This window comes from Ranitomeya imitator, chromosome 5 (genome assembly GCF_032444005.1).
Source record: "Ranitomeya imitator isolate aRanImi1 chromosome 5, aRanImi1.pri, whole genome shotgun sequence".
NCBI lineage: Eukaryota > Metazoa > Chordata > Amphibia > Anura > Dendrobatidae > Ranitomeya > Ranitomeya imitator.
The window spans coordinates 213366510-213393087 of record NC_091286.1 but is presented as its reverse complement, the minus strand read 5'-3'; the positions used below and the strand labels follow the sequence as shown (position 1 = coordinate 213393087).

The 26578-nt window shown below is 42.0% G+C and overlaps 1 protein-coding gene across 2 annotated transcripts in view; it reads left to right on the top strand.

Annotated features, from left to right (window-relative positions):
- Window positions 1–26578, top strand: part of PDE10A (phosphodiesterase 10A) — a 291576-nt gene that overhangs the window by 185309 nt on the left and 79689 nt on the right. Inside the window, exons 3-5 of one of the 2 annotated variants that reach the window (XM_069725886.1) lie at window positions 2544–2569; window positions 21452–21572; window positions 24456–24505. In XM_069725886.1, the coding sequence (XP_069581987.1) occupies window positions 2544–2569; window positions 21452–21572; window positions 24456–24505 (197 nt within the window). Of the gene's footprint in view, window positions 1–2543; window positions 2570–21448; window positions 21573–24455; window positions 24506–26578 lie in introns of both variants that reach the window. The other variant, XM_069725885.1, reaches the window with a different exon arrangement.

Here is a 26578-nt window from a genome sequence, read left to right as displayed (position 1 = left end):
GGGGGGGCGATCGGTGGGGTGGGGGCACATCAGTGTTTCCAGCCATGGCCGATGATATTGCAGCATCGGCCATGGCTGGATTGTAATTTTTCACCAGTTTTTTAGGTGAAATATTACAAATCGCTCTGATTGGCAGTTTCACTTTCATCAGCCAATCAGAGCGATCGTAGCCACGGGGGGGTGAAGCCACCCCCCCTGGGCTAAAGTACAACTCCTCCTGTCCCTGCAGGCCGGGTGAAATTACAGTTAACCCTTTCACCCGGCTTGCAGGAGCCCAATCCGGCCATGACGCATATGCTGTGTCACAGCTCGAATTGGCACGGGTTTTCATGACGCATACGGTGCGTCAAAGGTCGGGAAGGGGTTAAGTTTACTGACTTTTAATTTCAGATGCTGATATTGAGCTCATTTAATTTGGTGTTTTACGCAATTGTATACAGTACAGACCAAAAGTTTGGACACACGTTTTCATTTAAAGATATTTCTGTATTTTCATGACTATGAAAATTGTAAATTCACACTGAAGGCATCAAAACTATGAATTAACACATGTGGAATTATATACTTAACAAAAAAGTGTGAAACAACTGAAATTATGTCTTATATTCTAGGTTCTTCAAAGTAGCCATCTTTTGCTTTGATGACTGCTTTGCACACTCTTGGCATTCTCTTGATGAGCTTCAAGAGGTAGTCACCGGAAATGGTTTTCACTTCACAGGTGTGCCCTGTCAGGTTTAATAAGTGGGATTTCTTGCCTTATAAATGGGGTCGGGACCATCAGTTGTGTTGTGCAGAAGTCTGGTGGATACACAGCTGATAGTCCTGCTGAATAGACTGTTAGCTGCTTTTTTTCTTGTCATAATACACATTCTAAGTAAAGAAAAACGTGTGGCCATCATTACTTTAAGAAATGAAGGTCAGTCAGTCCAAAAAATTGGGAAATCTTTGAAAGTGTCCCCAAGTGCAGTGGCAAAAACCATCAAGCGCTACAAAGAAACTGGCTCACATGAGGACTGCCCCAGAAAAGGAAGACCAAGTGTCACCTCTGCTTCTGAGGATCAGTTTATCTGAGTCACCAGCCTCATAAATCGCAGGTTAACAGCAGCTCAGATTAGAGACAAGGTCAATGCCACACAGAGTTCTAGCAACAGACACATCTCTACAACAACTGTTAAGAGGAGACTTTGTGCAGCAGGCCTTCATGGTAAAATAGCTGCTAGGAGACCACTGCTAAAGACAGGCAACAAGCAGAAGAGACTTGTTTGGGCTAAAGAACACAAGGAATGGACATTAGACCAGTGGAAATCTGTGCTTTGGTCTGATGATTCCAAGTTTGAGATCTTTGGTTCCAACCACTGTGTCTTTGTGCGACGCCCAAAAAGGTGAACGAATGGACTCTACATGCCTGGTTCCCACCGTGAAGCATGGAGGAGGAGGTGTGATGGCGTGGGGGTGCTTTGCTGGTGACACTGTTCGGGATTTATTCAAAATTGAAGGCATGCTGAACCATCATTTATTTTTCAACAGGACAATGACCCCAAACACACCTCCAGGCTGTGTAAGGGCTATTTGACCAAGGAGGAGAGTGATGGGGTGCTACGCCAGATGACCTGGCCTCCACAGTTACCAGACCTGAACCCAATCAAGATGGTTTGGGGTGAGCTGGACCGCAGAGTGAAGGCAAAAGGGCCAACAAGTGCTAAGCATCTCTGGGAACTCCTTCAAGATTGTTGGAAGACTATTCCCAGTGACTACCTCTTGAAGCTCATCAAGAGAATGCCAAGGGTGTGCAAAGCAGTCATCAAAGCAAAAGGTGGCTACTTTGAAGAACCTAGAATATAAGACATATTTTCAGTTGTTTCACTTTTTCGTTAAGTATATAGTTCCACATGTGTTAATTCATAGTTTTGATGCCATCAGTGTGAATTTACAATTTTCATAGTCCTGAAAATACAGAAAAATCTTTAAATGAGGTGTGTCCAAACCTTTGGTCTGTACTGTACGTGTACCATTTGAGTTTCTTTTTCAGGCGACAGTAGTTTTGTGTAAACTTACGGAAAAGTCTATATGTATGTATACCTGTCTTTTTCTTTCTCCTTCCCCTTTCCCCATATTATTTGGCGGTCTTTCCTTTTCTTCCCTCCACCCTTTTTTTTTTCTCCTTTACCCTTCCCCTTCAAAATTTATAAAACCAATAAAGATTGTTGGAAAAAGATTACTGATTTTAAGTAGAAGATACTGTACCCTGTTTTGCTTAGTGTAAGGCCACATTCACACGTTGAGTGTTTAGTCAGTATTTTACATCAAGATTTCTAAGTCAAAACCAGGCGTGGGTGTTAATTACAGAAGTGGTGACGTGTTTCTATTATACTTTTTCCTCTGACTGTTCCACTCCTGGTTTTAGCTTACAAATACTGATGTAAAATACTGAACCTGTGAACGTGGCCTTAAGCTTAATAACTGATGCATTTGCAATTCCTTTCTTTTATATCCCAACTTTTTCTCTGTGTATTCTTATGTTTTTGTTTTATTTTGTCTTCCAGATGTGACCGCCACAGAAGTCAGCAGGGTAAGCAGCTTTTTTTTTTTAATTTCCAGTTTATAAGCATTGGTTCCGATCTTGTCATGAAAGTTGCATTGCAGGTTTATGCTAGTCTTTTTGATATCAGTAGTTCTTTGTTGTGTCTCCATCACACTTTTCTCAGCAAGATACAGGTATAACTGGATAGACAAGGAATACAATAGAACGATGATCGCATTCCAAGAATTTTGGATAATTAATATAAGGATATTGGCCCCGATTCATTCTTGCTGTTTCTCCAGGTTTCTGGCAGTACATTTTTCCTTTTTAGTGCCTTACGTATTTGCATTTTATCCCCTATATGTTTTGTTGTGCTTTTTAAGTTGTCTGTCTTTTAAGTCTCCTTTTTATTTTTTTTTTATTCATAAAAAAGTGTGTGGCACTCACCATTGCAGCTTGAATGAAAAGTCCTTTATTTCGTGACTATCATCTTAGATAGTATGGTGCATCAGCGGGCAGAGGCGTGCAGGGAGAGAGGAAAGAGGATGATGGCCATTTCGCATTCCCACGCTTCAACGGGTCTGGGAACGCGAAACAGCCGTCGTCCTCTTTCCTCTCTCTCTGCACGCCTCTGCCCGCTGTTGCACCTTAATATCTAAGATGATAGTCACGAAATAAAGGACTTTTCATTCAAGCTGCCATGGTGAGTGCCGCATACTTTTTTCTGAATCAATCATATCTACATGTTGATATATGCTGAGCACCTCCAAATTGGACATTTATGCTGATAAAGGCTCTATAATCCGGCTATACTCCTCCGTACAAAGGATTATATGTTTTAACACTGGTGCCGCAATTCACATTTCTTTGTGGCTTAGAGGCTTTTTTTTTCTTTGACAATTTTGCTTATTAGATAAATTCATGAACTGCACGTTTTACCAATTTTTTTTTTGGTGCACCCAATTAAGAAATGCCAGTTAACAGGAACAGAGGAGGTCAATATAAGGTTTTGTAGACCAAGCAAAATTTCAGTGAGAGTTGCTCGTAGGATTGCTAGATAAGCAAATCAAAACTTCTGCTTGACTGCAAAAGTCCTTCAGAAAGATTTAGCAGATTCTGGAGTTGTGGTAAATTGTTCTACTGTTCAGAGACACCTGTACAAATATGGCCTTCATAGAAAAGTCACCAGAACAAAACCACTCCTGCGTCCTCTCCATAAAATTCAGAATCAGAAGTATGCACAAGAACATCAAAACAAGCCTTATTCATTCTGGAAACCAGTCCTGTGGACCAATGAGGTTAAAACAGAATTCTTTGACCACAATGATCAAATGTATGTGTGGAGAAAAAAGGCACAGAATGTCAGGAAAAGAACATTTCGCCAATCATGAACCCCTTCATGACCCAGCCTATTTTGACCTTAATGACCTGGCCATTTTTTGCAATTCTGACCAGTGTCCCTTTATGAGGTAGTAGCTCAGGAACGCTTCAACGGATCCAAGCGATTTTGAGATTTTTTTTTTCATTACATATTGGGCTTCTTGTAAGTAGTAAATGTAGGTTGATAATTTTTGCATTTATTTGTGAAAAAAATCGGGAATTTGGCGAAAATTTTTAACATTTCGCAATTTTCAAATTTTTAATTTTTATTCTGTTAAACAAGAGAGTTATGTGACACAAAATAGTTAATAAATAACATTACCTACATGTCTACTTTACATCAGCACAATTTTGGAAACAAAATGTTTTTTTTTGCTAGAAGTTATAAGGGTTAAAATTTGACCAGCGATTTCTCATTTTTACAATAAAATTTACAAAACCATTTTTTTTTAGGGACCACCTCACATTTGAAGTTAGTTTGAGGGGTCTATATGGCTGAAAATACCCAAAAGTGACACCAGTCTAAAAACTGCACCCATCAAGGTGCTCAAAACTACATACAAGAAGTTTTTTAAAGCTTCAGGTGCTTCACAGCAGCAGAAGCAACATGGAAGGAAAAAATGAGCATGTCATTTTTTTAGTCACAAAAATGAACTTTTAGCAACAATTTTTTATTTTCCCAATGGTAAAAGGAGAAACTGGACCCCGAAAGTTATTGTACAATTTGTCCTGAGTACGGCAATACCCCATATGTGGGAGAAACCACTGTTTGGGCGCACGACAAGGCTCGGAAGGGAAGGAGCGCCATTTGACTTTTTGAATGAAAAATTGGCTCCAATCTTTAGCGGACACCATGTCACGTTTGGAGAGCCCCTGTGTGCCTAAATATTGTAGCTGCCACACAATTGACCCCATTTTGGAAACTTGACCCCCCAAGGAACTTATCTAGATGCATAGTGAGCACTTTGAACCCCCAAGTGCTTCACATAAGTTTATAACGCAGAGCCGTGAAAATAAAAAAATCATTTTTCTTTCCTCAAAAATTATTTTTTAGCCCACAATTTTTTTATTTTCACAAGGTTAGCAGGAGAAATTGGACCCCAAAAGTTGTTGTCAAGTTTGTCCTGAGTACGCCGATACCCCATATGTGGGCGTAAACCACTGTTTGGGCACACATCAGGGCTCGGATGGGAAGTAGTGACGTTTTGGAATGCAGACTTTGATGGAATGGTCTGCGGGCGTCATGTTACGTTTGCAGAACCCCTGATGTGCCTAAACAATAGAAACCTCCCAAAAGTGACCCCATTTTGGAAACTAGACCCCCCAAGGAACTTATCTAGATGTGTGGAGAGCACTTTGAACCCCCAAGTGCTTCACAGAAGTTTATAACGCAGAGCCGTGAAAATAAAAAATCATTTTTTTTTTACACAAAAATAAGTTTTTGGCCCCCATTTTGTTATTTAGACCCCCAAAATTGTTGTGCAATTTTTCCTGAGTACACTTATGCCCCATATGTTTGGGTAAACCACTGTTTGGGCACACGTCGGGGCTCAGAAGGGAGGGAGCACCATTCGACTTTTTGAACGCAAGATTGGCTGGAATCAATGTGGCGCCATGTCGCGTTTGGAGACCCCTGATGTGCCTAAACAGTGGAAACCCCTCAATTCTAACTCCAACACTAACCCTAACGCACCCCTACCCTAATCCCAACTTTAGCCATAAACCTAATCACATCCCTAACCCCAACACACCCTTAACACAACCCTAATCCCAACCCTAACCCCAACACATCCCTAACCCTAATCCCAACCCTAACCGCAAGCCTAACCCTAACCCCAACACACCCCTAATCTTAACCCTATGTCCAACAATAACCCTAATTCCAACCCTAACCCTAAGGCTATGTGCCCACATTGCGGATTTGTGTGAGGATTTTTCCACACAGTTTTTGAAAAATCCGCAGTTAAAACGCACTGCGTTTTACCTGCTTATTTACTGTTGATTTCTAGTGTTTTTTGTGCGGATTTCACTTGCGGATTCCTATTGAGGAACAGGTGTAAAACGCTGCGAATCAGCACAAAGAATTGACATGCTACGGAAAATACAACGCAGCGTTTCCGCGCGGTATGTTCCACACCATGGGCACAGCGGATTTGGTGTTCCATATGTTTAGATTATACTGTAAACGTGAAGGAAAACTGCTACGAATCCGCAGCCAAATCTGCACATAGCCTAATTCTAACCCTAACCCTAGTTCTAACCCTAACCCTAGTTCTAACCCTAACCCTAGTTCTAACCCTAACCCTAGTTCTAACCCTAACCCTAGTTCTAACCCTAACCCTAGTTCTAACCCTAACCCTAGTTCTAACGCTAACCCTAGTTCTAACCCTAACCCTAGTTCTAACCCTAACCCTAGTTCTAACCCTAACCCTAGTTCTAACCCTAAACCCTAGTTCTAACCTTAACCCTAGTTCTAACCCTAACCCTAGTTCTAACCCTAACCCTAGTTCTAACCCTAACCCTAGTGGAAAAATAAAAGTAAATATATTTTCGGCATTTTATTATTGTCCATACCTATGGAGGTGATATGTTATTTATTATTTTTTTATTTTGATCGCTGTGATAGCTTCTATCACAGCGATCAAAATATACCTGGCTTGAATCTGCCGGCACGCAGATTCGGTGGGCGCACTGCGCATGCGCCCGCCATTTTGGAAGATGGCGCCCATGCAGAAGATGGACAAACACCGGAGGGACACCGGAGGTCGGTAAGTATGTGGGGGTGAGATCGGACTGCGGGGGGGAGCGGACAGGAGGACGGAGGGGAGCGGAGCACAAGACAGGACGGAGGACGGGGCGGTGGATCGGCGGCGGGGGTAGATCAGTCTCCAGCCATGGCTGATAATGTTGCTGCATCGGCCATGGCTGGATTGTAATATTTCACCAATTTTCATTGGTGAAATATTACGATTGCTCTGATTGAAAGTGAAAGTGAAATGTCACCTTCAACAGCCAATCAGAGAGATCGTAGCAACGGGGGGACGAAAGCCACCCCACCCCCGGGCTGCAGTACCACTTCCCCTGTCCCTGCAGGTCAGGTGAAATTACAGTTAACCCTTTCACCCGGCCTGCAATCTGTGACATTCTGTGACACAGCATATGTGTCACAGGTCAGATTGGCACCGACTTTCATAACGCATACGCTGTGTCACAGGTCGGGAAAGGGTTAAGCATGGGGATGGATTAACCATGCTTTGGTGTTTGTTTTTTTTTTTTTTTTTAAGCCAGTGTTAAGGGGAGCATTTCATGGTGGATTGAAGAGTGGATTCAGTGAAATTTCAACAAATTCTTGATCCAAACATAACACTATCTGTAAAGAAGTTGAAGTTGAAAAGAGGATGGCGTCTACAAATGGATAATGATCCTAATCACACATCAAAATCCACAATAGACCACATCAAAAGGCGCAAACTGAAGGGTTTTACAATGGCTTTCCTAGTTCCTTGATCTGAACATTATTGAAAATCTGTGGCTAGATCTCAAAATAGCAGTACATGTAAGATGACCCAGGAATCTCGCAGAACTGGAAGAATTTTCCAAGGAAGAATGGATGAAAATCCCTCAAACACGATGTGATACTTTCAAACGGGTTTTACTAGGTGCTAACCAAACTTTTGCATCTGCCAATTTTCTTAATTTTTTTTTAAATGTAAAAGATGAAAATAAATACACACTGGTCAAAAAATAATAGGAACTCTAAAATACCACATCCTAGATATCCCTGAATGAAATATTGCAGTTGCAAATCTTTATTCATTACATAGTGGAATAAGTTGAGAACAATAAAACAGAAAAATGATAAATTTAAAACCAAAATTAATATCCCATGGAAGTCTGAATTTGGAATGGTAATCCAAATCAAAGTAGAAAGTCAAATTATACCAAAATGGCACCAACATTTGTCCCACAATATCTACTGAATGTGGCAATACCTCATATGTGGCTGTGCAGTACTATCTAGCAATATGGAGAGACTTGGGAGGAACGGAGCGCTATTTGCCTCCTGGAGCGCAGATTTTCCTAGAAAAGTTTGCCCACTCCATATACAGAGCCCCAAATTACTAGACAAGCAGAATCCACTCCCCCCTCAAGTGACCCCATTTTGTAAATTATACTCCTTGGGGAATTTATCTACAGGTGTGGTGTCGATTTTTGACTCAATGGGTATTTTCCAGAAACACGCAGCAATGAATGTTGCTGAGTGAAAATTGCAAACTGCCATTATAGTGACCAGTACCCTGTTGTCACTAGTACGTTATGCCCAGCCCGTGCTTCTGAAGGCATGCACCCGTAAGTTGGGCGGGCTCTCATCGCTTCAGAAATGCCAAACATGGATGCAATATGTGGTTTCGGTATACTGTGGGGCTCAAAAGTGAGGGAGCATTTGGACTTGAGAGCGGAGAATTTGCTGAATTTCTTTTGGCGAATGAGGAACTATTTTTCTTGAGTGAGGGCTTGCTTTTTTTGTGGGTTGAGTTGAAGCTTTTATTGGAAAGCTTTTACGTAACGTTTGGGATCACATTTATCCTGCTCTCTACACTGAGCTTTTGAACTTTTACACTTTGAAGTTACTCTGGACTCCATCTGGCCTCTGTTCTTTTTTCTCTTTTTTTTATTTTTGTTTAGCGCTAACATATTCCGCAGCGCTTTACAGTTTTGCACACATTATCATCGCTGTCCCCAATGGGGCTCACAGTCTAAATTCCGTATGTCTCTGTTCAGCTGTGTCCTTCTTCTCAGAAGTGCCCAAAACTGTCCGACTGTACTTTTTTGCAAAAAAAAGGGACACTGCCAGATCACAGGTCAGACGGTGTCCACAGTGCCCCCATCTGCCTCATTGTAGGTTCCGTCTGAATCACGCATTTTAGATTTACACGGAAATTCCAGATGTAGCGCTCATCGCAGGGCGCAGGACAAATGTGCCTCAAGTTTAACTGCGATCTTTGGGAGGCAGAAGGAAAAAATCAGCAGCAGATGAAGAATTGGTTTAATTTAATTTTTACGCCGTTCCTTATGTGGTATAGGTGATTAGGTGACTTTATTCTTCTGTACAGCGATACCAGATTTTAATTGGGTTTTTATGTTTGGCTGCTGTCACACACTAAAAGACACTTTAAGGGTATGTTCACACGTTCAGGATTTCCATCCTTTTTTTTTCAGGACAGTTTTTTTAAAAAACTGCAGCTCTTGGCAGAAAACGCAGGTCCTTTTTTTGGTCCTTTTTTGTCCTTTTTTGATGCGTTTTTTGATGCGTTTTTTGATGCGTTTTTTTATCCTTTTTTTATGCAGTTTTCTATGCAGAGACTGTGTGTTTCCTAGGAAGCTTTTTAGGGCTAAAATGGCTGAAAATACCCTAACCCTACCCCTAACCCTAACCCTACCCCTAACCCTACCCCTACCCCTAACCCTACCCCTAACCCTACCCCTAACCCTACCCCTAACCCTAACCCTACCCCTAACCCTACCCCTACCCCTATTCTAACCTTAATGAAAAAAAAAAAAAATTCTTAATTTTTTTATTGTCCCTACCAATGGGGGTGACAAAGTGGGGGGGGTGTCATTTACTATTTTTTTATTTTGATCACTGAGATAGGTTATATCTCAGTGATCAAAATGCACTTTGGAGCGAATCTGCCGGCCGGCAGATTCGGCGGGCGCACTGCGCATGCGCCCGCCATTTTGCAAGATGGCGGCGCCCAGGGAGAAGACGGCCGGACGGACACCGGGACGCCGGGTAAGTATAAGGGGGGGAGATTAGGGCACGGGGGGGGCATCGGAGCACTGGGGGGGGCATCGGAGCACGGGGGGGGGCATCGGAGCACGGGGGGGCGGGATCGGAGCACGGGGGGGCAGCCACACTCCGCCCACGCACTTCCGCCCGCTCCCCCGCACTTCCTGCTGCAGCGGTTCTGCACATCAAATCGCAGTAAAACCCGCAGATATATTTTTGATCTGCGGGTTTTACTGCGATTTTGACCTCACAATGGAGGTCTATGGGTGCAGAACCGCTGCGGTTCAGGAAAAAGAAGTGACATGCTCCTTTTTTGCCGCAGCTATTCTGCGCGGCTTTTTAAACGAAATTACGGATCATGTGCACAGCAGTGACTGTTTTCCATAGGGTTACATTGTTATGTACCCTGCATGGAAAACAGCTGCGGAACCGCAGCGGCAAAACCGCTGCGGTTCCGCAGTAAAAAACGCACTGTGTGAACATGGCCTTAATGCAAAATATAGTTTTTGCATCACCACATTTTGAGAGCCATTATTTTTCCATATTTTGGCCCACAGTCATGTGAGGAATTGTTTTTTGCGGGACGAGCTGATGTTTTTATTGGTACCATTTTCGGACACATGACTTTTTTTTAATCGCTTTCTATTCCGATTTTTGCCAGGCAGTATTAACAAAAACCAGCAATTCAGGAAATTCTTTTTTGGTAGGGGGTTTATGCTGTTCAGTGTGTTGTAAAATTGATAAGGCTGTTTTATTCTTCAGGTCAGTACGATTACAGCGATACCTCATTTATGTAGTTTTTTTAATATTTTGGTGCTTTTACACAATAAAGACTATCTTATAGAAAAAAATAATTTTTTTGCATCCCTTTATTCTGAAAGCTATAATTTTACTTTTCCACTGATGGAGCTGTATGGCTGCTTGTTTTTTTGCGGGACATGATGATGTTTTCAGCAGTACCGTATTTATTTTATCCATCTTTTTTGATTGTGTTTTATTCCACTTTTTGTGCTGCGGTATGATGATAAAGCATTGGTTTTTTGCCTTGTTTATTTTTTTATGCTGTTCACTAAAGGGATTAACTAGTGGGACCATTTTATAGGTCGGGTCATTGCAAACATGACAATACTAAATATGTGTACTTTTATTGTTTACTTTTTTTTTCATGCAAGTATTTATTTATAGATCCAATATCTTGATTATTTTTTAAAATATTTTTACAATTAAAAAAAAAGGTTTTTTGTTTTTTTTTTACTTTGTCCCTATATGGGACTATGATTTTTTTTTGTAGGCTGATCGCTTGTACAGCATGGGGATGCAGTAGCATCCCCATGCTGTAGAAACTGTCAGCTCTGCACTGACACAGAAACTTGCTCATCATGCACTGGGCATGATCAGCAAGTTTTCTAACTCTGGTGACCCGGATGTCATCATTACGACATCGGGTCACCATGGCAACGATCATCACGCCTCGGGGTCTTCAATCCAAAGGCAGAGGGGTGGTCAATCCTCTGCTGGCTCCCAGAATGTTGCGATCAATTTCAATTGCAGCATTTAATGGGTTAAAGTGACGAGATCTGTATGTGCCTGCTCCTGGCACTTGGTGCCGGTTGTCAGCTGTCAGAACCAGCTGGCACCCGGCGGCGATCACCTGCGCACCCCCTGTGTACGCGGGAGATCGCAATGCAGTACTACATCCCTGGTCAGATAGGCCCAGGGCTCAGGGACGTAATATTATGACAAATGTCAGAAAGAGGTTAAGCTAGGACCCGACAAAGGGAACATAAATAATAATGTTGCTTCAGGTTTTTCGAGAACCGTAATTCCAGTAACTTCTAGAATCACCTTAAGTACTCCTGTTGTGAATTCTGTGGCAGAGCTCCCTCCTGTGGTCACAAGTGGTACTTCGGCTGATTCTCTCTGGGAGCTTCCGTTTGTGGAGGAAAGTGGTACTGCGGCTTCTGAGTTTCCTCCCTCAGGTGATCTGGTGAGGTCGTTAGGTGCTTCTCTACTTAACTCCACCTAATGCTTTGATCCATGCTTCCTGTCAATGTTCCAGTGTTGGACTTGTTTTTCCCTGGATCATTCCTGTGGCCTGCTGCTCTGCATAGCTAAGTTCTTCTTGCTATTTGTTTGCTATTTTTTCTGTCCAGCTTGTCTAATTGTTTTGCTGGAAGCTCTGGGACGCAAAGGGTGTACCTCCGTGCCGTTAGTTTGGTACGGAGGGTCTTTTTGCCCCCTTTGCGTGGTTTTCTTTAGGGTTTTGTGTAGACCGCAAAGTTATCTTTCCTATCCTCGCTCTGTTAAGAAAGTCGGGCCTCACTTTGCTGAATCTATTTCATCCCTACGTTTGTCTTTTCATCTTAACTCACAGTCATTATATGTGGGGGGCTGCCTTTTCCTTTGGGGTATTTCTCTGAGGCAAGGTAGGCTTATTTTCTATCTTCAGGCTAGTTAGTTTCTCAGGCTGTGCCGAGTTGCATAGGCAGAGTTAGGCGCAATCCACGGCTGCCTCTAGTGTTGTTTGGAGAGGATTAGGGATTGCGGTCTGCAGAGTTCCCACGTCTCAGAGCTCGTTCTATTATTTTGGGTTATTGTCAGATCACTGTATGTGCTCTGACCGCTATGTCCATTGTGATACTGAATTGCCTATCACAACAGTACAGGAAGCCAAAAGTGCTAATGATTCTCAATAGAGGGAAAAAAGAAGTTCTGAGACCATTTTTTTTTCTTTGCACTGTGTTTTGCCTTTTTTTTCCCCTAGACATTTGGGTGGTTCAGGACACAGGTGTAGCAATGGACATTAAAGGTCTGTCTTCATGTGTGGATCAGCTCACGGCAAGAGTTCAAAATATTCAAGATTTTGTGGTTCAGAATTCTTTGTTAGAACCGAGAATTCCTATTCCAGATTTGTTTTTTGGAGATAGAACTAAATTTCTGAGTTTCAAAAATAATTGTAAACTATTTCTGGCTTTGAAACCTCGCTCCTCTGGTGACCCAGTTCAACAGGTTAGGATCGTCATTTCTTTTTTGCGTGGCGACCCTCAGGACTGGGCATTTTCTCTTGCGTCAGGAGATCCTGCATTAAGTAATATCGATGCGTTTTTCCTGGCGCTTGGATTGCTGTACGATGAGCCTAATTCAGTGGATCAGGCAGAAAAAAATTTGCTGGCTCTTTGTCAGGCTCAGGATGAGATAGAGGTATATTGCCAGAAATTTAGAAAGTGGTCCGTGCTCACTCAATGGAATGAATCTGCGCTGGCAGCTATATTCAGAAAGGGTCTCTCTGAAGCCCTTAAGGATGTCATGGTGGGATTTCCTATGCCTGCTGGTTTGAATGAGTCTATGTCTTTGGCCATTCAGATCGGTCGACGCTTGCGTGAGCGTAAATCTGTGCACCATTTGGCGGTATTACCTGAGATTAAACCTGAGCCTATGCAGTGCGATAGGACTGACCAGAGTTGAACGGCAAGAACACAGACGTCTGAATGGGCTGTGTTTCTACTGTGGTGATTCCACTCATGCTATCTCTGATTGTCCTAAGCGCACTAAGCGGTTCGCTAGGTCTGCCACCATTGGTACAGTACAGTCAAAATTTCTTCTGTCCGTTACCTTGATCTGCTCTTTGTCATCGTATTCTGTCATGGCGTTTGTGGATTCAGGCGCTGCCCTGAATTTGATGGACTTGGAATATGCTAAGCGTTGTGGGTTTTTCTTGGAGCCCTTGCAGTGTCCTATTCCATTGAGAGGAATTGATGCTACGCCTTTGGCCAAGAATAAGCCTCAATACTGGACCCAGCTGACCATGTGCATGGCTCCTGCACATCAGGAGGTTATTCGCTTTCTGGTGTTGCATAATCTGCATGATGTGGTCGTGTTGGGGTTGCCATGGCTACAAGCCCATAATCCAGTATTAGATTGGAAATCCATGTCGGTGTCCAGCTGGGGTTGTCAGGGGGTACATGGTGATGTTCCATTTCTGTCAATTTCGTCATCCACCCCTTCTGAGGTTCCAGTCTTCTTGTCTGATTACCGGGATGTATTTGATGAGCCCAAGTCCGATGCCCTACCTCCGCATAGGGATTGTGATTGTGCTATCAATTTGATTCCTGGTAGTAAATTCCCAAAAGGTCGACTGTTTAATTTATCCGTGCCTGAGCACACCGCTATGCGCAGTTATGTGAAGGAATCCCTGGAGAAGGGGCATATTCGCCCGTCATCGTCGCCATTAGGAGCAGGGTTCTTTTTTGTAGCCAAGAAGGATGGTTCGCTGAGACCTTGTATAGATTACCGCCTTCTTAATAAGATCACTGTTAAATTTCAGTACCCCTTGCCATTGTTATCTGATTTGTTTGCTCGGATTAAAGGGGCTAGTTGGTTCACCAAGATAGATCTTCGTGGTGCGTATAATCTGGTGCGAATCAGGCAAAGCGATGAATGGAAAACTGCATTTAATACGCCCGAGGGTCATTTTGAGTATCTAGTGATGCCATTCGAACTTGCCAATGCTCCATCAGTGTTTCAGTCCTTTATGCATGACATCTTCCGAGAGTACCTGGATAAATTCCTGATTGTGTACTTGGATGACATTTTGATCTTCTCAGATGATTGGGAGTCTCATGTGAAGCAGGTCAGAACGGTTTTTCAGGTCCTGCGTGCTAATTCTTTGTTTGTGAAGGGATCAAAGTGTCTCTTTGGTGTGCAGAAGGTTTCATTTTTGGGGTTCATCTTTTCCCCTTCTACTATCGAGATGGATCCTGTTAAGGTCCAAGCCATCCATGATTGGACTCAGCCGACATCTCTGAAAAGTCTGCAAAAGTTCCTGGGCTTTGCTAATTTTTATCGTCGCTTCATCTGCAATTTTTCTAGTATTGCCAAACCATTGACCGATTTGACCAAGAAGGGTGCTGATTTGGTCAATTGGTCTTCTGCTGCTGTGGAAGCTTTTCAAGAGTTGAAGCGTCGTTTTTCTTCTGCCCCTGTGTTTTGTCAACCAGATGTTTCTCTTCCGTTCCAGGTCGAGGTTGATGCTTCTGAGATTGGAGCAGGGGCTGTTTTGTCGCAGAGAGGTTCTGATTGCTCAGTGATGAAACCATGCGCTTTTTTTTCCAGGAAGTTTTCGCCTGCTGAGCGAAATTATGATGTGGGCAACCGAGAGTTGCTGGCCATGAAGTGGGCATTCGAGGAGTGGCGTCATTGGCTTGAAGGAGCTAAGCATCGCGTGGTGATATTGACTGATCATAAGAACTTGACTTATCTCGAGTCTGCTAAGCGTTTGAATCCTAGACAGGCTCGTTGGTCGCTGTTTTTTGCCCGTTTTGACTTTGTGATTTCGTACCTTCCGGGCTCTAAAAATGTGAAGGCAGATGCTCTGTCTAGGAGTTTTGTGCCCGACTCTCCGGGTTTATCTGAGCCGGCGGGTATCCTCAAGGAAGGAGTAATTGTGTCTGCCATCTCCCCTGATTTGCGGCGGGTGCTGCAAAAATTTCAGGTTAATAAACCTGATCGTTGTCCAGCGGAGAAACTGTTTGTCCCTGATAGGTGGACGAATAAAGTTATCTCTGAGGTTCATTGTTCGGTGTTGGCTGGTCATCCTGGAATCTTTGGTACCAGAGAGTTAGTGGCTAGATCCTTTTAGTGGCCATCTCTGTCACGGGATGTGCGTACTTTTGTGCAGTCCTGTGGGATTTGTGCTCGGGCTAAGCCCTGCTGTTCTCGTGCCAGTGGGTTGCTTTTGCCCTTGCCGGTCCCGAAGAGGCCTTGGACACATATCTCTATGGATTTTATTTCAGATCTTCCCGTTTCTCAAAAGATGTCAGTCATTTGGGTGGTCTGTGATCGCTTTTCTAAGATGGTCCATCTGGTACCCTTGTCTAAATTGCCTTCCTCCTCTGATTTGGTGCCATTTTTCTTCCAGCATGTGGTTCGTTTGCATGGCATTCCAGAGAATATCGTTTCTGACAGAGGTTCCCAGTTTGTTTCGAGGTTTTGGCGAGCCTTTTGTGGTAGGATGGGCATTGACTTGTCTTTTTCCTCGGCTTTCCATCCTCAGACTAATGGCCAGACCGAACGAACCAATCAGACCTTGGAAACCTATCTGAGATGCTTTGTTTCTGCCGATCAGGATGACTGGGTGTCCTTTTTGCCTTTGGTTGAGTTCGCCCTTAATAATCGGGCCAGCTCGGCTACCTTGGTTTCGCCATTTTTCTGCAATTCTGGGTTCCATCCTCGTTTCTCTTCAGGACAGGTTGAGTCTTCGGACTGTCCTGGTGTGGATACTGTGGTGGACAGGTTGCAGCAGATTTGGACTCATGTAGTGGACAATTTGACCTTGTCCCAGGAGAAGGCTCAACGTTTCGCTAATCGCAGACGCCGTGTGGGTCCCCGACTTCGTGTTGGGGATCTGGTTTGGTTATCTTCTCGTCATATTCCTATGAAGGTTTCCTCTCCTAAGTTTAAACCTCGTTTCATTGGTCCGTATAGGATTTCTGAGGTTCTTAATCCTGTGTCTTTTCGTCTGACCCTCCCAGATTCTTTTTCCATACATAACGTATTCCATAGGTCATTGTTGCGGAGATACGTGGCACCTATGGTTCCATCTGTTGACCCTCCTGCCCCGGTTTTGGTGGAGGGGGAATTGGAGTATATTGTGGAGAAGATTTTGGATTCTCGTGTTTCAAGACGGAAACTCCAGTATCTGGTTAAATGGAAGGGTTATGCTCAGGAAGATAATTCCTGGGTTTTTGCCTCTGATGTCCATGCTCCCGATCTTGTTCGTGCCTTTCATGTGGCTCATCCTGGTCGGCCTGGGGGCTCTGGTGAGGGTTCGGTGACCCCTCCTCAAGGGGGGGGTACTGTTGTGAATTCTGTGGCAGAGCTCCCTCCTGTGGTCACAAGTTGTACTTCGGCTGATTCTCTCTGGGAGCTTCCGTTTGTGGAGGAAAGTGGTACTGCGGCTTCTGAGTTTCCTCCCTCAGGTGATCTGGTGAGGTCGTTAGGTGCTTCTCTACTTAACTCCACCTAATGCTTTGATCCATGCTTCCTGTCAATGTTCCAGTGTTGGACTTGTTTTTCCCTGGATCATTCCTGTGGCCTGCTGCTCTGCATAGCTAAGTTCTTCTTGCTATTTGTTTGCTATTTTTTCTGTCCAGCTTGTCTAATTGTTTTGCTGGAAGCTCTGGGACGCAAAGGGTGTACCTCCGTGCCGTTAGTTCGGTACAGAGGGTCTTTTTGCCCCCTTTGCGTGGTTTTCTTTAGGGTTTTGTGTAGACCGCAAAGTTATCTTTCCTATCCTCGCTCTGTTAAGAAAGTCGGGCCTCACTTTGCTGAATCTATTTCATCCCTACGTTTGTCTTTTCATCTTAACTCACAGTCATTATATGTGGGGGGCTGCCTTTTCCTTTGGGGTATTTCTCTGAGGCAAAGTAGGCTTATTTTCTATCTTCAGGCTAGTTAGTTTCTCAGGCTGTGCCGAGTTGCATAGGCAGAGTTAGGCGCAATCCACGGCTGCCTCTAGTGTTGTTTGGAGAGGATTAGGGATTGCGGTCTGCAGAGTTCCCACGTCTCAGAGCTCGTTCTATTATGTTGGGTTATTGTCAGATCACTGTATGTGCTCTGACCGCTATGTCCATTGTGATACTGAATTGCCTATCACAACATACTCCCTCCCAAAATGGTGTTAATGATGGGCAAGCCAGTTATGGACCATTGTGCCCTCATGTACTCCACAGCGCCAACACAGGCTGGAAACATTTGGAAGCCACATATGCACAACCATGGGAACCCGAAACCACTTGGACACTATTTTATAGTTTGTCTCCTGAACTTTGGTTGCAATGAGGGATGTATGTGAAAGATGGAATCATCTCCTACTTTCAATGGGAAACTGGCTCTGCAAAAGTGGGGAAGGCAAGATTGCATATTCCGGGGTAGAGGGGATATGCACAATTTTTCAAATGGGGAAGTAATCGGGGCTCCTAATGAAGGGACTAAATGTTTAAGTCTAGTATATTAAAAAAAATTGGAGCAGAGTAGGAGTCTTAGCTCACAGTATGGCTTAGAGATGGAGTACCGACCCTTGAGGACCAACATGGTATAGGCAAAGGTCTTTTTTAGAACTATGTAGAATTAGAGGAGGAGCCCGGTGGAAATCCCGGATTATCAGTAATCGGGTAAATGGGACCTTATGAGTCAATCAGTGGGTCCTTGGAGGCGGCTAAATATAAAGCTTTGAGTGTGGAGTACACTGAAAGACAATGGAACATGCCTATGTCCGGTAATTAAGGGCCAAATCCTGGGCAGGTAAGGGATAGAGAGAGAGAGCAAATGTCTTGAGCAATTATGAATTCTGTGCTAAAAGCGGAGAAGGAATATGTATTGGAATAGTCTAGAAAAGGTAGACTTGTCATTTTAGCAATACGGATTCTTCCAAACCAAGAGAATTCATAGAGTAAGGTCTTTTATCTAATCTAGACAAGAAAATTTGAAAATTTGGAGTAAACATCCTGGAAAGGTCAGAAGAGATGCAAATGCCCAAATAGCGATAGTCATCGGTCTGCCATTTAAATGGGAAGTTTTCCTTCAATTTGTTTATTACCTGTGGTTGTAGTAACAGTAGTAGTACGGTATCTTTCATCATACTACAAGGCAAAGAGTGGAAAAAACACCCGTTGCCTTTAAACATCCAACTGGAACCTGCTCCTATTCTGCAGTGACATCCTAAAACGTGCGTTCGCGATCGTGTAGTTGCCAGAGCGAGGATCCAGGTGTCTGACAGCTGGTGGACACATAGAGAAAGCAGAGATGGTTTATTAGTATGTGCCATCTTGATCACTGTGTCAATTAATAAAAAACAAAAAAAGATGTTGTTTCCATCCCTGCCCCCGGTAAAGTGTCCAATTATATATAAAACTATTTGTTCTAGGTTTTGAAACCACTTTTAAATGTGTTTTGGTGATTCTTTGCTTTTCCCATCAATTTTTTTTTACAACTAAGATGTTTTTCCTTTGTTTTGCTGATAAATCAGGTGATATTGGTGCAAAAAATAGTGACTATAATTTAAATTAAGCTCCATGTATCATGGAAAGAAAAGTGCCAAAATTACTTGAGTATGCGAAAAAAAAAAATAGCTTTTTAAACCACATGTATGAAATGAAATGCCCTAAAAATGTGTCTGGTTAGGAATGGGGGTAAATGGCCCGGGCTTGAACTGGTTTAAAAAAAAATAAATAAATCCATATTGACCTAAATTTACCACTAACATTTAAAGGGGTTGTCCAACAAATAAAGTGCATGTTAATCAACTAATCAATAGACAATAGATCTAGGAATAAAAATAAATTCCATATTTAGATGTATTAAAAAATGTTGTGCTCAGATAATCTTGTAAATGTGCCCCTGTTGTGTACTGTGTAATGGCCGTGTTTGACCGTACAGGAACATGAAAACTCCCAATACATTTTATTAAAGACATGACATAAAAAGGGAAAAAATGTGAAAAAAAATACCACTGGTGCAGACAAAAAGGTGGGTACAACCGGATAGAAAATGTAAAAAATCCTGTGAATCAGAGATATCCTTTATAGGTATACTCGGCTAATAAAGACCGTGAATAAATGTAAATAACCAATGTACATTTGTATACATGTATGCCTCATGCAAGTCCAGTAGTTATCAAATATACATAGTTGTGAAAATATTGCAATCCAGAAATATACATGTATGCCTCATGTGAGTACAGTAGTTATCAGATATACATACAGTTGTGAAAATATCACAATCCAAAATCATATTAGAGCGTTTCGCTCTGAACTGCTTCATCGTTTGACCCCTGAACGAAGCATTTCATACCGAAACACTCATCGGGTGTGATGGGTCCCCGGTTACTAACCCTAAGGTAATTATACCTAACGTATCTTTGGTCTCAGCTCTCTAATAGGTACTTGGTTGAGTCAGTTACAAACATTGGAGTTTACTCATCTATACTTCAATATTATCTTCTCTGTTGCGACTTTGCCTTTTTCCTATCCTACTGTCACGGGACTACCGCGACAGAGAGGTTCCAGAGAACCGCAGCGCTCTGGGCCTCGTTCACACACAGTGAACAGAAGCTCTTCACCTGTATTCTGACCTGGTTGCTTTGTGCCAGCAGTGCAGTAGTTAACCTTATTGCTGAGAGCTGGGTCTCTCTCAGCTGAAATGGATGTTGTAATCTGATCCTCTATATAGACCCAGTCCTGACTTCAGCTATTGTCAGTGATCAGTTCTACTGCCTGGCTGGAGGTTGAAGGAGCATAGTGTTGGTGTTGGAGGTTTATTTACAGAGATTGGTGTCTGTTGTTTTGGTTGCTTGCTAAACCTGTTTTCCTTCCTAAGTTTATTCCTTCTCTTCCCTTCTCTGTGTTCCTCTGTCATTGTGTGAGCATTTGGTGAGTTTGAGTCTTTTAGCTACCTTGTCTGTATACCCTGTTATTTGTTGTATTATTACACTGGTGCAGTCCATCTCCTTTGGGGAGAGAGGGGGCCCCTGATAGGGTGATAGGGCCTGCACAGGAGACAGGGATACGCTGGCGGCTCGGGCCTCCTAACCATCATAGGTACCCCCGAGATAAGGGAAAGCCAGGACCCCATTAAAGTGGTAGGGACAGGTGCAGGTCCCAGTACGCCGTCCTGCCCCTTTATCGCCGCTTACGGCTTGACACCTATCCGGTGTTCTGACTGTGACTCTCCCACCTACCTGTATTTGTACTACATTCTTATATACTGATGGAATTTTCTCCTTGATATGATTTTGGATTGCTATATTTTCCCCACTGTATGTATGTATATCTGATAACTACTGTACTCACATGAGGCATACATGTATACAAATGTACATTAGATTTACATCTACTCACGGTTTTTATTAGCTGAATATACCTATAAAGGAGATCTGATTCAGAGGATTTTTTTTACATTTTCTGTCTGGGTGTACCCACTTTTTTGTCTGTACCCATGATATTTTTCTCACTTCAGTTTTTATCTGATTTTTATGTCATGTCATTAATAAAATGTATTATATTTTAAATGTTATCTTGACCGTGCATAAAGTTTTTCCATTGGAGTTTTCTTTAGTTTGTTTGCTTTATGGCTACATATACATAGAGGAAAACTATACAACTATACAGGCACATGGTCTGATCATACCACAGATTCTGGGCACGGGAGGCAAAAGAAAGTATACAGACAGGACAGCATGAGGTAACAAATGATTCTTTCTATGAGGTAAAACATTTCCCTGTTTTTAGATATGTGTTGCCTCACAAAAAAGCATCAGCTGTGATCCCATGCTGCCCTGTCTGTATACTCTTACTTCCTCCCTGCCCAGGAGCTGTGTATGATCAGACCATGTCCCTGTACGGTCAGACACGGCCATTACACAGTACACAGCAGGAACACATTTATAAGATTATCTCAGCACAGGAACATTTTATTTAAACACATCCAATTGTGGAACTTATTATTATTCCAAGATATATTGATTAAAAATCTACTTTGTTCATGGAACAACCCCTGTAATTACAATGGTCATGAAGAAAAAAAAAATGTCCCCATTACTAAGAGGTTAGCCCAATCTCGTACACCTTTCACCAGGGAAGTCCCATTTAGGTCGGCATTTCGGTAAATTGCTAACTAATTGGGTTGGATAACTTTCAGCAATTGTTGATAGAATCTATATATGTGAGCATGTTGTAACAGTGCTTCCTTTCTCCCTTCAGCAGTACCAGGATACAAATATGCAAGGCGTTGTGTACGAATTAAACAGTTACATAGAACAACGGCTAGATGCTGGCGGAGACAACAAATTACTTCTCTATGAATTAAGTGATATTATCAAAACAGGTAGAGCATCTAATATATGTCAATCATGTATTAAATTGTGGACATTTTAGCAAATTAATACCTTTACATACAGTATTTCCTAATCACCAGTGCCATTTGTGTGTAGTATTTGGACACCTGTAAACCTCATGAAGTTAGACCAAATTATAAAACATTTTTAATATATTTACAGTTTAGAAAAATGAAGAGCAAGAAATAGGATTTTTCAATGTGTCACTATTTTGACAGCTCTGCTATGGAGCTGAGATGCCACTGTGTGGAAGACCTGAGTGTTAGGATATAAACACAGAGAAGATGTGTGCTATCTTCATGCTGGATGTAAATTTGTACTTGTGTTAGAAACAATGTAAGATGGATTTTAGTATATTCTAGAGCAGCAATAAAGGTAAATCCCACAGCCTTTTCTTCTGTATGGTATGGCTGCTGTTGGCTCTGCACAGTGTGTAATAAGAGACAGATTAGCCCTTTACAAGCAGCTATGTCCTCCATTTAGCATATTAAACCTTAAAGAGCCATGTCCCACTTCTGCAGATGAACCCTTTCCAAGCAACTATACTCCTACTTTTATTAGGACTGCAGAATACATAGTGGATTTTTTTTCCATTGCTCATAAGCAATATTCGATATGAAGTAAAGTTCAGTCTCTTGATTAGAAGTGAGGATCATGTTCACCTGACTTGAGTTATTGTTTCACTCCCTATTGAGATGCATTTGTGAAATAATGACTGTCAATCTGTTGAAGCGACTTTATAAGAAACTGGGTGAGTTAATTCATCCATTGTATTCCATGGACTAATGCCTCCACAAAATGGTAAATTAATGACTTTCCTCTGAATCATGTCCGATTTGAGCATAGGATTTAGAATCACAGTTGCTGCTCCCAGAGACTGGCACTCTTCTACCTTCACGCTAGTTGTTATAAAAGTCCATATAATATTGAAAACAATTTGATGTGCTAATGACATGTATTGGAGAAAAGTCTTACTGTCCCTATAGCCTCTGGTATTGTTTTCAGTGCTGATCGGGTTTCTTTAAGATAATTGGGAGTCTTTTGAAAAGATATGGGCTGTGTAAAGGGTGGATTAATATACAATTATTATAATATAAAGTTAAGGAACAAAAGCAAAATGTAAAACAAATCAGTATTTAGTGTGACTTCCCTTTGTGCCCAAGACCACATCAATTTTCCTAGATACACTTGTACACAGTTTTTGAAAGCACTCGGGAGGGAGGTTGTTCCAAACATCTTGGAGAACAAACAGAGATCTTCTATGTATGTAGGATCACACAAATGCTTCTGCCTCTTTACGTAGTCCAAGACAGACTCTATGTTGTTGAGATCAAGATTTTACATGCCTACCCAATGTTATTGCACAATGGATAAGTCTTTTGATTTATAAAGGATATGGGTTCAATGCTTGAAAAAAGTAGTCTACGTTCACATGTCTGTGTTCTAGGAACATGTTCAAAGGGGCCGTTTCATCAAAGTGTTTTTCGCCACACTTTAACAAGGCGCTAAATATTTTCTTAATGTGAAGTTAATTTTGCAACGTCTGGCGTTTTTATGCCAGTCCTTCCATGCAACTGGAATCGGTCGCATTTTACCCCATCAAGTCTTAATAAATCGGCCCCTAAATGTGTGTGAATGCAGAGACTGCAGTATTCTCCACTCTTCTAGACCTACATATTAGTAAAGGCTAAAACGATATTCATATAGCACAAATTTCGTAACCAGGCTGAGAACATATCTAAAGACCCCAATGTACTGTTCTCCCCACGTATAAAGAGGTAAAATTAGAGTAGTGGATAACTCCCATAAGCATTACATCACCAAGAGGAAAAAATGTAGTAAGCCATAAACCACCATGCCAAAAAGAACAGTTTATTATATATTTTAAACAAATTAAAAACGTACTGCATGCAAAATCTATGGAGGAGACATGGAAGAAGACAAGGAGAGTAGGAGGGTTCGATAGGACATGGGAGAGCTTAGAAAAGAGTCACCGAGACATGCATCAGGAAGAGGTACATGTCACCTAATCAGGTACATGTCACCTAATCAGTGCGAAGTCCTTAATGGTTAGGTAGTACACCATGCACATTAAATATATGAGCTGCTGCATTATCACTTGCTTACCCATAATATCTCCAGACCACTGAAACTCTCCTAGCGGCCCTTGACGCACATTTCGCGTTCCTGCTTTTTCAAAGGGGTGATTTTCAAAAAGCACTTGGCACTGATTAGGTTACATTTACCTCTTACTGTTGCTGTTGCATGTCTCGGTGACTCTTTTCTATGCTCCTCATGTCCTTTGGGACCCTCCTCCTCTCCTTGCCTTCTTCCATGTCTCCTCCATAGCTTTTGACGTTTTTAATATTTTGTATTCAGTTTGTTTATAATTTGTTTTGAATTTATAATAAGCTTTGTGATTTATATTAATGCTTGGTGGTTTATGGCCTCCTACATATTAGTAGGTAATAGCGATTACATGTTCTGTATTGTAGATTACTTTTAAGTGACATAATACAAAGGGATATACTGATAATGGTGGTGTTGCACAAAGTAGTTTTTTTAGCATTGTGTTTTTTCCTGATGAACAAAGAGCAATCTTATTAATCAGCACATTTCAGAGTTGAACAAACTTTCAACACCACCATCTCCATTGAATATATTCTTGACCACCAGCGCAGCAGGATTATCCGCATATCCCTTTGTACCAATTGCATTTACTGCTGGTTTTATTCCAGCGCACGGTGCAGCAGCAGCCAGGTGAGCAACACCATACTATGTACAAGGTTTATTGCCCGGGTCATGCTCCATTGTCATGCTGCTTTGTCACCTTTTAGCTCTACTATTTCTTGCTTACTCTGTCTCTCTTACAGCAACAAAAGCTGATGGATTTGCACTATATTTCCTTGGAGAATGCAATAATGTAAGTGTTATGTATTCATGTATATATTTGTATGCTTGTACATGTTTGATAAACACAACAGTAACACCTTACGGAATTATATTTTTTATAAATGATTTAAATCTATATATATATGTATAATCAATTACCGTAAAATCACCATGGTGTACTGAAAAAAGAGTGGAAACCACTCAAAGGAGGAAACTATTTAAAATCTAAACATGGCAAAACCAAAAAAATCCAGACAGAGAATATATGATAAGAAGATATATCTTTATTCAATAAAAGTAAAAATTCAAAAATGACAATAGAATGGCACAATAAAAATGTGCACGTACCAAGAGATATCTACTATATAATTGTCTAAGGGTCACTTCCGTCTATCTGTCTGTCCTTCTGTCATGGTAATTCATTCGCTGATTGGTCTCGCCAGCTGCCTGTCATGGCTGCCGCGACCAATCAGTGACGGGTACAGTCCGGAAGAAAATGGCCGCTCCTTACTCCCGGCAGTCAGTGCCTGTCGCCCGCATACTCCCCTCCAGTCACCACTAACACAGTGTTAATGCCGGCGGTAACGGTCCGCGTTATGCTGCGGGTAACGCACTCCGTTACCGCCGCTATTAACCCTGTGTGTCCCCAACTTTTTACTATTGACGCTGCCTATGTGGCATCAATAGTGAAAAAAATGTAATGTTAAAAATAATTTAAAAAAAATAAACCTGCTATACTCACCCTCCGTAGTCCGCTGAGCCGCTCCCGCCGGCCGCCATCTTCCGCTGCAGTTTCTGGTGGCAAAGATGGTATGGCAGAAGGACCTGCCATGACGTCACGGTCATGTGACCGCGACGTCATCACAGGCCCTGCGCGACAAGGACCTGCCATGACGTCACGGTCATGTGACCACGACGTCATCACAGGCCCTGCGCTAGTAAGACCTGTCATGATGTCATGGTCATGTGACCGCGACGTCATCACAGGTCCTGCGCTCTGATACCAACCCTGGGACCGCAAGCTTCCGTGGACTACAAGGGGCCTTCAGAAAGGTGAGAATATGTTTATTTTTTATTTTTTCACCTGTGACAAACCTGGCTGGGCAATATACTACGTGACTGGGCAATATACTACATGGCTCTGTGCTGTATACTACTTCGCTGTGCAATATACTACGTGGCTTTGTGCTGTATATTACTTCGCTGTGCGATATACTACGTGGCTCTGTGCTGTATACTACGTCACTGGGCAATATACTACGTCACTGGGCAATATACTACGTTACTGGCCAATATACTACATGGCTCTGTGCTGTATACTACGTCGCTGTGCGATATACTATGTCACTGGGCAATATACTACGTAACTGGGCAATATACTACGTGGCTGGGCAATATACTACGTGACTGGGCAATATACTATGTAACTGGGCAATATACTACATGGCTGCGCAATATACTACGTCACTAGGCAATATACTATGTAACAGGGCAATATACTACGTGGCTGTGCAATATACTACGTGGCTGCGCAATATACTACGTGGCTGGACATTATATTACGTGACTGGGCAATATACTACGTGGCTGGGCAATATACTACGTGGACATGCATATTGTATATATATATATATATATATATATATATATATATATAATATAATATATATATATAATGTGTGTGTGTTTTGGCACAGAAACAAGATTATAAATAATCCTACGTATACGTAAAAAAAACGATTCTACAAATGTCTGTTTAAAGGTGTAAATCAAAATACTACCCCTAAAAAATATATTTATCTCCTCCAAAAAGGCACAAAAAATGCAAAAAAATATCAAATCAAATGTGAGCCTCACATGTAGGCTAAAGATAATTTAAAGTGCACAGTAGAAAAAAAATTAATGACTTAGATAAAATATAAAAATAATCAATATCCGAACCAATTATAAGGGCCACAATTAAAAATAAAGTCTAAAGTACACATGTGCTAGAGTAAACAAAGTGCCTTACAAGCATATTAAAAGTGCAAGGTGCATTGTGCTTGAAAGTGTCATTAAGTTAAAATAGGGGGATATACCGTTAAGAGCCGCTAAGTCTCAACAA